Source organism: Orbicella faveolata, unplaced genomic scaffold (genome assembly GCF_042242905.1).
Source record: "Orbicella faveolata isolate gen_17 unplaced genomic scaffold, um_ofav_v1 contig_47, whole genome shotgun sequence".
In the NCBI taxonomy this organism is placed as follows: Eukaryota; Metazoa; Cnidaria; class Anthozoa; order Scleractinia; family Merulinidae; genus Orbicella; species Orbicella faveolata.
This window is the reverse complement of record NW_028301577.1, coordinates 19415001-19426330: the sequence shown is the minus strand read 5'-3', so window position 1 is coordinate 19426330 and position 11330 is coordinate 19415001. Positions and strand designations below refer to the sequence as shown.

The following is an 11330-nucleotide window of genomic DNA, read 5'->3' as shown; positions in this document are numbered from 1 at the left end:
TCGATACACAATCTGGCTATTTCGAATTTAATTCGATGGTCCTGCGTTGAGATGTTTTAACTAACTCTCCACCCAGGACCTTCGAGAGAGATCATCTCGGACATCAGGGATTGAGAGTATCGTCTAATACAGGGAAACCCTGGTTTACGTCCTGTTTGAATTCTAAACAAGCCTCCGGACAACGGACATGAAGAAGATATCCGATGCTGTTATCTCCAGGGAAAAGTTTGGCAAAATATTATTGGAGAATTCATTATGTTGCCCCATTGGGTTAAGAAAGCACCCTGAGTCTTCATGTTTCCTCTTCTCTGGACTGTACTTGCACTGCCACTTGTTCCCGCACCTGACGATCGTCTTCTTAATGCCTTTTGGTTCTGTTTGAATTCTCGACAAGCCTCTGGACAACGGACAGGAAGATATCGTAGCTTCAAACTTCAATTTGCCAAGCTGTTATCCCTCTTTGATAAAGGGTCGTAACTACTGAAGTCCAAAAAAACTAAATGCAACCTAACATATGATCGCAATGAGCCGATTAAAAACTGTCATATAATGCGCGCTTTCCGTGAAAAAGGAAAAAGGTGTAAATAACAAAAAATTTAAATTGTCAATGAGGGTCAGATCGGGCCAGATCGAATCGAATTGAATTGTATTCCTAAAAGAACCCGGAAGTGAAAATGCGCTGTTTACTTTATCAGGCGTTACGCTTGCATTTCACGCTTGTTTGGTTTAGCAGTGGATTTCTCCGCGCTCTGAGACAAGTGACACGAGGCTGGGCAAAAGGGCCTTTTGATTTTCGGTATCCAAAAGTATCTACCAGCAACCCTTACCGCTGACCACGGAGCAGAATAAACTCTGGGCTTAAGATTGAGTTCATCCTTGGGTTTCGCTTTCAAAGCCAAGCTAAGCATGAGTCGATCTTGTGGCATAACTTTGGTGGTGAAAGATGGAAAGCAGTTCCAGGCTGACAGAAATGTTCTGTCACGGGCGAGTCCATTCTTTGAAAAGCTTCTCAGTAGCGACATGAAAGAGAGTAATGAAGGAGTTATTCGACTACAGACGATAACGGACTCACAGATGGCGGACATTCTGCAGTTTATTTACAATGGCAGCGTTCAGATGACCTGTAAAGGAAATGCAGAGAAGCTGATCGAAACGGCAGATTTTCTTCTCCTTTCAAATCTTAAAACTATTGCCGGCAAATTTCTCGAGCAACACATCACCACTGAGACCTGCATTTCAATGAACTACTTGGCGGAACAGTACTCATGTGAAGAGCTAGTCGCGAGCACCCGGAAATTCATCAATTCAAACTTTACCACCGTCACTGCTTCTAAAGAGTTTCTAAATTTGCCAAGCCATGCGGTTGAAAAATGGATTTCAAGTGATGAGATAGAAATTGACGCCGAGGAAAACGTTTTTGAAATCATACTTAGATGGATTGATCACGACAAAAGCGAACGAAGCGGAAAATTCAGCGACTTGTTTAGTCATGTACGACTTACTTGTGTATCGCGCGACTATTTACTGAGCCATGTCGTGACTAATGATCTTGTAAAAGAAAATGCAGACTGCCTCGACAGTGTGACAGGCGCATTGGAATGGTTTGATCGGCCAACAGATTGTGATGTTCCGCGGCCACATCCCCCTAGGAAGGCTTTAACGATAAATGGTATCGTGATCGCAGATTGTCGTGGAGAACTGCAACCTTGCATTTATTTTCCAGCAGCAGATGAGTGGTACCTTCTGCCAGCAACTGAAAGCCAGCGACTCAATGCCATGGAACACATATTTTCCTGTGGAGGCAAAGTTTTCTTTATTGCTGATGATATTGCCAGATCGCACTGTTATGACCCAGATTTGAACCGCTGGTATCCAGCGCCGTGGACAAACAACCTCCCATTCTCCGCAGGAACACCTTTAGTTGTCGAAGACCGAATCTGTTTCATTGTAGAAGAAACTAGCTCGACCGCTCTTTGGACATACAGCGTCGACTCCAATTCGTTGACGCCATTGCTAAACTGGGTTGAAAGAGCTCATTTTTGCGCTGTGGCTGTGGACAGTTACATATACATCATGGGTGGAAGGGTGAAGAATACTGGCGAATCGGTCTCAGAATGTGCAAGATTCGACACTGAGCAAAATAAATGGCAAAAAATAGCGCCTTTGAATGAGGCGAGGCACAATGCTTTTGGTGTCTGTAAAAATGAAAATATTTTCATTGCTGGAGGTTCGGTAATGGAAGAGGGGGAACTAGAATACCTGAGAACCTGTGAAGTTTATAACATATTGACAGATGAGTGGCAGTTCATAGCCGAGGAGACACTTCGTCGAACTTTCGGGAGTATGGTGTTGGTTGACGAAACTTTGTACGTGCTTGGTGGTCACCCAAAAGAACTCTGTGCATGCTTAACCAAGAACTATCGCGATAAAGTTGAGTGCTATAACCCTGAAAGTGATCAATGGAGCGTCAAGGCTACTGTTCCCGTTAACAAGATGACAAGCGAGAAAAGAGCGATGCGACGGTACGTTTTTCAAGGCTGTTCTCTTCGAGTTTTTAAAGGAGTTCTGACCAACCTGGAGTCTATAGCTGAGAGTGACTAGTATTCTGTTCGCCTCTCGCTTGCGATAGAGAGAAACTCTGTACGATGCTCATTCGACAATCTTGGAACGCCGTGTATACTTTCGTTAAATCGACTTTGTTCTTCCCACTTCAGCGTTACATATTCTGCGATCTAACGACTTCAACGCCGATTCAACAATTCTAACTAAGTTAAGATTACACTTTTCGTTTGATACCTACAGATATCCACACCCAGACACGTGAGTCCGGTGTTGTGTTCAGAAAGTTGCAGCATCTCTCAGTTCGTACATCACGTTCTACACACGTTCGTGGGCACTAACTGCCTGTTTCGTGAGCTTATTTGACAATTTCAGTGATAATCTTTACCGATTAATCTTACATGCCGCTTTACCTTTAATTACACGATTAAATAACAAAGTTCGGCTTTTACGCGCGTCTTCGCGGTAAGACGCGGGCTTTATTTAATTTCGCTTCCGTTTCCGGCAAAGTTATGGCCTCTTTAGTAGAAGGAAACGTCTGCATTGAAAATATCAAACTTTAGGAGGGTGTAGAAAAAAACCCAAACCACATCTGGAAAATCGCCGTCATCCTTTTTGAAGGTGATGTGTGAGAAAACATTTCCGGTGTTAATCGCGCCGCTCCGACAATTCACGACCGGAAGTGAACCAGTTTAAGCGAAGCCGAGTGTTCCTGGGTATTTCATCTAGTATCACTACGACAATAACTTTTTAGAAAATTTCAAAGATATGATTGTATTCTATGACAATTAAGCTTTCAGAAAATGTATGAGTTGATTGGGTTTTCTTTCAAAGCGCCAGCGTAAGAGCACGATTTCCAAACACTGTCAATCCACCTACTACGATACCTTAGGCTTCTGGCATTCGTAAACTTGAGAGGATTCAAGAAAAAGCATTCAGTGCAGTGTACCTTGACAAAGTCTCAACTCAAGGCGAACTGTTGCATGGCTGTTGCCGGATTACCAACACTGTACAAATGAAGTCTCCAGGATATTACTGTTTTGATGTATAAAGTTAAGAATAATCCGAATCTATACCTTCAGTAAGTTACCGATCTTTTTCAAAGACAACAAAGCAATTTTAATCTGAGAACCTCAGACTTTGTCATACCAAGATTCGGCACAGTCATCTCTGAAAAACATTCGGTCAAATACTTAGGCCCAAAATTATGGGCCAAGATACCGTCCCATTGAGGTTAAATCAAGAGGTTTCAGGGATTTCAAAAACTATATTAGAGACAAAGACCTAAGTTTCATAATTTAACTACTACAAGGGAATGTGAATGTTATTTACGCTCGGGTTAGTTATTTGTAGCATAATTTATGTACACTTCGGGTGTGTTTCTTTAAGAAAATCCAAGATTGGATTTTTAATCCGAAAACGGATTTTGCGTTTCTTTTCTAAACAGATTAATCCAAGATCTCTCGGATCATGGTACATCAAAGGAACCGAAGAATCCAGACTGGGCAAGGATTCTTCGGTACACTTCTTTTCATGCACGACGATCCGAGTGATCTTGGATTGATCTGCTTAATAAGAATCCAATCTTGGATTTTCTTAAAGAAACGCACCCTTAGTTTTATTAGTTTTATTGTAATCATATTTATAATCATTATTATAACTATTATCACTTATTCATGTACATTTAGTTTTGTTAGAATCATTATATTATCGTAATTAGTTTTTTTATCAATTCCGTCTAACTAACTTAGGTGTCCTCAGTTAGCAGCAGTGCTAAATTTATTTGACTCAAATAAAATTATTAGTATAATCTTCGTTTAGTCAGTGCTAGTCATTAACGGTGGGAAAAGATTCTGTGACGAACAAGCAGTACTTTTGTGTGGGAGGCTAACCAGACTTTGGCTCTACAGTAATCCGCTGTTAGCCAATCAACTAGCGACGTCTTTTGACATCATCTAATCAAAGCAAAGGTAGCCGCCACGCATCTAGTCTCCTCCGCAGCCGTTTTTTGGGATGTCACGCAACGCTCCCCCCAAAGAAACGGCTGCTCACATCCGAACAACATTCCTTTCACGAAATTAACCAATCACCGCTTCCGTTACATTTTCAAGAACGTTTTCGCGCCAAATTCGCCCTTTGAAACTTGTCCAATCAGGGAATGTTTTTTATCGTTGTATCCCGTCGTGGGAGATGTCACAAATAAACATACAGATTTCCGGCTTTTGTTTAGGGACGCCGAAAAATACCGGCGACGCTTGAACGAGCTTTCTATGAACCTGAAGACTCTTCAAAGTTCAAGTTAATTATTAGAAGCTTTCAACTCAAAAAATTACTGTCGAGAAGGAAGATATCTATTTTAACTTGATAAAGGAACCAGGAAATCAAGTAGCTTCGCTCGATTTGTTGACATCGAGTTCTGAATGCCGCTCTTTCCGGCCTGATTACAATCTGTAGGAAGCGTTTGGCCCTTGATTGACGCTTACAATTTGATATTTCGAGAAAATATATATCGTCTCATTTATAGCTGAACATAGCGATGAGCACATGAAGCACTTGTACTTAGGACTTTCATTTACAATTTTTTTCGTCCGTCATGATCGTAACCTGCGAACACCGCCTATTTTTGGCGACGTGCGGCGTGAAACAAAAGCCAGAAATTCCTCGCGTGTTCGCACCGTAGACCTTCCGCGCGAAAGCTTACGTCATTCACACTTTGCTATTATGTGATTGGTCTGTTCAACGGAGCGCAAACAAACCACAAACACAAAAGGAAAAGAATGTGGTTCGGATGTGAGCAGCCGTTTCTTTGGGGGGAGCGTTGCGTGACATCCCAAAAAACGGCTGCGGAGGAGACTACCACGCATCTTGCAATGGCGGGAAAAGTCCATATGGATTAACCAGCCAAGGTACCCCAGTCGATCAGAGCAAAGGGAATTTTCTAGCTCTACATTTCACCTAAACGGAAAATTAAATAAATTCTGAACAGAAACTGACCTCCAGCTCCGTTCCAAAAACGCTCTGCCTCCTCCCCCCCTTCCATTGTTACTTGTACAGTCAATAACCCCTATTATTATATGGCTGTCTCACAAGGACTGGGAACTACCGAATTCACGAATTTGATTGGCTGAAATCGATATTGAAAGCGGTCTAGATTTTCCCATCTAGACCGACATCTAGACCGGTTACATTTTGCGGAGAAAAAGTTGCAAACTAAAATGCAAAACTATTGACTATTTTCTTCCAATAATATATATTTATGGAGATGTCAAAAAGCCTGATGAGAGCAAAGTAAGAGGACGAGCAAACTTTGGCAGAATTATTTCAAGTTCAGCTCATCGCCGTTCGCAAACAAACTGTCAGCTAGTACAAACCAGTTACATTAAACGAATTAATTTTTCTCGTTTGCCATGCAATAAACATCTTATTAACCGAGCTCAGTCGGTCTGTATGGGAGAATCTTGACCTCAGTTGTGTGTACAGACCTCACTGCGTTCGGTCTGTACTCACGACCTCGGTCAAGATTCTCCCATACAGACCTCCAGCTCGGTTAATAATAACTAACGATCGATCTGTTAACCTTCCCTGGCTTTAAGGCGGTCTTCCACTTAAAAAATGCTTTTTTATAAATCAACTTAGTAGGACAGGTTTGGTACCATGTTTAAGGACTTCTTGATTCTAGGGATATACGTGAATACGATACTGCCAGCTGTTCGTTTAGCTGTTTCTCAGTTAAAACTACGGAAAATCATTAATGTGAAACATTACCAAGGAGTGTCAAATGTTGATGATAAAAACGAAGATAAAACAGTAAAGTCGACCTGCGATCCTGAGGACGCGTCTCGTAAATGGACCAGAACAAGAAAGCTCAACACGAAATAGCACTGAAGCTGGGACTTCGTGATTACGAGATACCGAAAAACGCATGATTTGTGAATCATTGCGGAGATTTTTTGGGGGACGGGAGACATCTTTCTGGGCGAGTGAAAATTCCATCGGGCGAGTGGACTCGCCCGAATGGCGAGTGCTGTCAAATTTTAGTTTCCAACACTGAGCAGTCGCATTAGGTATATAAACCAGATGAAAAGAGTATATCACACAGGACGTAATAAGCTGAGGAGTGTCGAGGGAACGCTGCAAATTGTCGCGTAGTTTTTGTCACGAGAACACGTTCCTTTCCCGATTTTATCCATTTTAACAAAAAACAGGAAAAATCTATTCGTGAAGAAATTACAAATATTTCGCTTTTTCTGCTCTCGTGTGAGCGAAGTTTTCTTTCCTTTTCTAGCCCTATTCAACCTCAAAGAACGACATCAACTCCAACAGTTTACTTAATATACTTAGTTATATTTATCTGATCTAAATTCCACTTATGTAGCTCTTTTTTTTTATGGCCGATATAGTTGTAAGCTAACCTCGTCTTAAAATAAAGAAAACCTCTAAAAACGCATGGTCTTCAACGCACCTTATCTCGAAAACGAGCCCGGTGACTTCCCATGTTGGCTTTTAGGCAAAAGTTGATCCCTACCTATAAGTTTTTCAAAAAATCTATTCGTGGGAACATTTTGGGCGCGTACGTCCTTACGAGGATTCCTGCCCGACTTTTCTCGGTGACAGCCAAAGTTAACTCCTAATTTCTTATCAAGTCTTTCCCTTTAATGATACGATAGAGAGTTTGCGCTCGCGAAGGCCAGACTAGACGATGAAAACATTTCAGACTTGTTTCCTAGTTTACTGAAACTTATAACGTTTGATCCTCAGGTGAAAGTATGGTGCGTAACGACTAGGCCCTCTTTTCTTTCAGTCTGTTGAGCGGCAGGGGAGAGATCGCACAAGAGGAAAGGGAAAGCAGCGCACGCGAAACTTTCTCCACGCGGGGGGGGGGGGGAGGGGGGGAGGGGTTTGGGCAATTACTAAAAAAAAATCTTTAACAGCAAAAGCTGCTGAAACAAAAATCGTGCAAGGGGAGCCACAGGAAAAAAAAAATCAAACAAGATCTTTCTACTATCCAAGTCCTGTTTTTGATGTTAAAAAAACTTCTTGCACAAGCTATTGCCCACCCCCAAAAAATTATGCACAACCAATTGGTGAGGGGAAAAAGACTCGTGCCCAGAAAATTGCTCAACCCCAGCTCAAAAATGGTCGTCTTAAAGAAAAACAGAGGAGCTACTCGTAGTATCAACTATATTACTAATAAAATAAATCCTCGCTTGGAATTCCTGGTTGAACATTTGACATTGAGCAGTCATGCCTTGTACTTGGAAATTTTCAGCTAGCGCAAGAACCGCAACGGACTAGCCGTATCTTTACATGATTTTAATTAAAATTAAAAAGACTTAAGATTCCACAGAAAAATTAAAAGTAAAAAAAAAGAATTAAAATCAACAACACGCTTTCTAACATCACGATTCTAGTTCTTCTTTAATCTCTATGGATAAGGAAGGTCTGTTCTTGAAATTGAAGCCGTGCCGCTCTCTGCTCTGTAGTTTGGACCGCAAGTCTAGCGCAGGTTGTTTTTTGACCTGTTCCTCTCTTTTCGTACTCTCTTTTCTATTGATTCGTCCTTTCCATCTGTCTCGCTTCTCTCTGCTGTCGTCATCATCATCACTGTCGCTCTCGTCGTCTTCCAAAGAATCGGCGTACATACGCATGCGCAGATTCGAGGTATCGCTCCTTTCCATCGTGCCCTCGTTAGTGACGACGATTTTGAGCGGAGGTTCGTCGATCTCCATTTTTTCTTCCTTGTCGGTTTCGATCTTGTCCAGGAAAAGCACATCTGGTCCACCTGTGTACATGTATTTGACTCGCTCCTGCTCCTTCAAAATTTTCCTCTTCCTATAAGAAATACAAGTTGATTTGTATGGGTAATCAACTAGTGATGAGTGAAATTAGGAAGTAATTTCGCTTACATCATAGGTGACAAATTACGCATTCAGTCTTGGGCTTTTGACTTGTTTATTGTATCGAGAAATTTCGCGCCAAAGGTTGCTACGGCAATTTCGTATTTCCACGTGTGAAATTATATATTAACGCCGAAATTTCGCGCCAAAATTAAGGAGTAATTTGTCACCCATGATGTTATAATGTTAATAACATCATCGGTCGTTTCTCCCCCAAGTCGATTAGACCTACAGTCGGAGGCAAATTGCTTTCAAACACTTCTCTTTGGGGGCTAATTGACTTCTTGTTGGGGGGCTAACAGGCTAGGGGCTAACCGAAGTGGGGGCTAAATGACTAGAATTGATCCTGAATTGCAAAACATTCGTAACGCTCCCGGAAATTTCGTATCAACATGGCTCCATAAGGAGTTTTGTCAGTTATAAATCGTTTGCAAGGTGACGGTAAAACCAAGTTACCCGCTACATTAAGCTACACTTGCAGAAATCACTCTCAGAAATTCTCTCACTGCAGAAATCGTCTTACCTCGATGAACTGACAATGCCTTTCTTTGAACCTAAAACACAAATAAATTATCAGGTAAAATATCAAAGAAAAATGATAGTGTGAGAGACGAGGGGTCCGGTTTGACTCCCTTATAAAAAGAACAGGGGTGCTTGTCGTACCTTTTAGGGGTTAAAAAAGCGGTTTTGGTACCTCTTAGAGTGTTCAGTCTCAAAAGGTCCACTGCAGGAGCTTTTGCGGTGCCATTTAGGGTATTGAGCAAAAAAAAACATGACAGGAGATAATGTGTTGTTTAGAATTGGTACCTCTTAGGAGTGGAAAAAATTTCAAGCCACACCCGCAAAATAGGATCTTGGTACCTCATAGGGGTTCTTGACAAAATTTCCGACGAGCACTCCCGTTCCTATTATGCAGGAGTTACTCCCCCCCCCCCCCATCCCCCTCCCCGACACGAGGGGCTTGTCAGCCAGCAACTAATCCCTGCAAGAATAGCGTGTGTGTGTTCTACATTACTTGTAAAAAAACTTGGACGATTTTAATTTCGGACAAAAAAGTGTCCAAAAATGTTACTTTAAATATTACCTTAAATTTTTATTTCAGTCGAATTCGTGTGTTTTAGGCGTAAATTTACGTTAGCTATGTTTCAGTAGGCTCGATTTCCGCCGCTATCTCGTCTCCGTTCTACGTTTTCGGGGGAGGAGCGCGGGCTCCTTTCCCGAACAGCGGCTAGTAATCGAGCCTATGTTTCAGCAGTGTCCGAAATTTTGTTCCGAAATTTGCCCGAAACGAGAACATCCGAAATGAAAAGTCCGAAATTCTAACATCCGACTTTTTTTTTGCAAGCAATGCACCTACAGTCGAAACTCCAGTTGCGACCACCTCACGTAAGCGACTACCTCTCCTGAGCGACCAGTTTTCCAAAATACCAGTTTCCCAGTCAAATTACTACATTCGGAACCTGTTATAAGCGACCGCCTCTCTCGTAAGCGGCCGCGACCACTTTTAGAGCTAAAAGTTTGAATTTTTCTTTTGTTTTTAACCTCCCGTAAGCGACCACTTCATAGATAATAGAGAGGAAATGGAGCGGTTCTCAATAGAGTGTCGTAAAACCAAAACCAAACCAATTACTTACCAATTAGACTACTCAGCCAATCTCAAACTGTAGTAAAACCAAAACTAAAACCAAAGTAATTGCCTGATTACTTTCGACACTCGAATGAAAACCGCTCTAGGATAATAAGGTGTTGTAATATTATCGTATTCCTGGGTAGTACAAGAGGCGAAAATCTCTTAATGGAAGAACCGGATTTTTTTCTCGAAATTGAATTTTCACATGAATAAAACTTTGCATCGGCATTGGCGCATGGGGTAAGTCTCTTCAGTTACCATATTCTAATGAGGCAACATTTTGACCCAATATGGTCTAAACTCTCGTAAGCGACCAGGCTTGACATTTTGGGTGGCCGCTTAATGGAGGTTCGACTGTATTTTTCATGTGCATGCTCAAGGGACTTGTACCGAGGGCATAATCTTGCTACAAATTCCTGACACTGGTCCCAGATACACTTTGAAAAACAAACCTGAACGAGTTTAAGGTCCAGTGGATGCAACATTTTTTAACCTGGGCAATTCCCACAGAGCGTATTCTAGTGAAGTCTTAGAATACAGAATACAGCACAAACACGATGTGTCAATTTGACACTGACTTCTAGATGTCAATAAACCCTCTCTTCTTCTCCTGTACATCTGTTAAGTCAATACTGAAGACTTCCATACAAAAAGAACGGGGGGTGCTGGTCGTACCTTTTAGGGGTTAAAGAGCTGTTTTGGTACGTCTTAGGGTGTCCAGCAAAAGCTTTCACATTACCTTTTAGGGTACCGAGCCAGAAAAAATACTACAAGAGATAATGTGTTGTTTTAGAATCGGTACCTCTTAAGGGCAAAAAAATTTCAAGCCTCACCCACAAAACATGGCCTTGGTACCTCTTAGGGGTTCTTTTCAAAATTTCCGACGAGCGCACCCGTAATTTTTACATGGGAGTACCCTTCCCCCCTCTCCCCCCCCCCCCCCCCCCGGGCCGAAATGTTTAAAGAAAGACTGAAGCTTACTTGGAGCTTTTGGAAAGGTTTTAACCAAACAACCCTCCCATAGGGAACATGTCAACAATGAATTACCCAAACAGTGAAACACCCACCTCGACCACTTGTATTTGTTTTACCATTGACTAAGTAATACATGCTTCTTCTTGCTGCTCCTGGTCTTTTCTTGTCCTCTGAAAGGAGATTTCTTATTAAAGCATTCATAAAATTGTAATACCTACAAAACTTACTCATTCCTATGCCATGAACATATTTCACACCAGAGAAATAGA

At 41.8% G+C, this 11330-nt stretch overlaps 2 protein-coding genes across 2 annotated transcripts in view; one reads left to right on the top strand and one right to left on the bottom strand.

Moving 5' to 3' along the window:
- The first annotated feature begins 586 nt into the window (after nt 1-586).
- On the top strand, nt 587-4369 carry LOC110066992 (kelch-like protein 11). The gene has a single exon (XM_020774260.2). It carries the CDS (start codon nt 907-909, stop codon nt 2599-2601), a length of 1695 nt encoding a protein of 564 aa, XP_020629919.1. The 5' UTR covers nt 587-906; the 3' UTR covers nt 2602-4369.
- A 3488-nt stretch (nt 4370-7857) lies between these two features.
- LOC110066980 (nuclear cap-binding protein subunit 3-like) overlaps nt 7858-11330 on the bottom strand; it is a 9688-nt gene continuing 6215 nt past the window's right edge. The window contains exons 8-10 of the mRNA XM_020774247.2: nt 11154-11231; nt 8980-9010; nt 7858-8391 (exon numbers count right to left, since the gene is read on the bottom strand). Coding sequence (XP_020629906.1) covers nt 7959-8391; nt 8980-9010; nt 11154-11231 — 542 coding nt within the window. The 3' untranslated portion in view covers nt 7858-7958. The remainder of the gene's footprint in view (nt 8392-8979; nt 9011-11153; nt 11232-11330) is intronic.

What these genes read in the sequence shown, in the direction of transcription:
- LOC110066992 (XM_020774260.2), top strand. Translation starts at nt 907, where the DNA reads ATGAGTCGATCTTGTGGCATAACTTTGGTGGTGAAAGATGGAAAGCAG.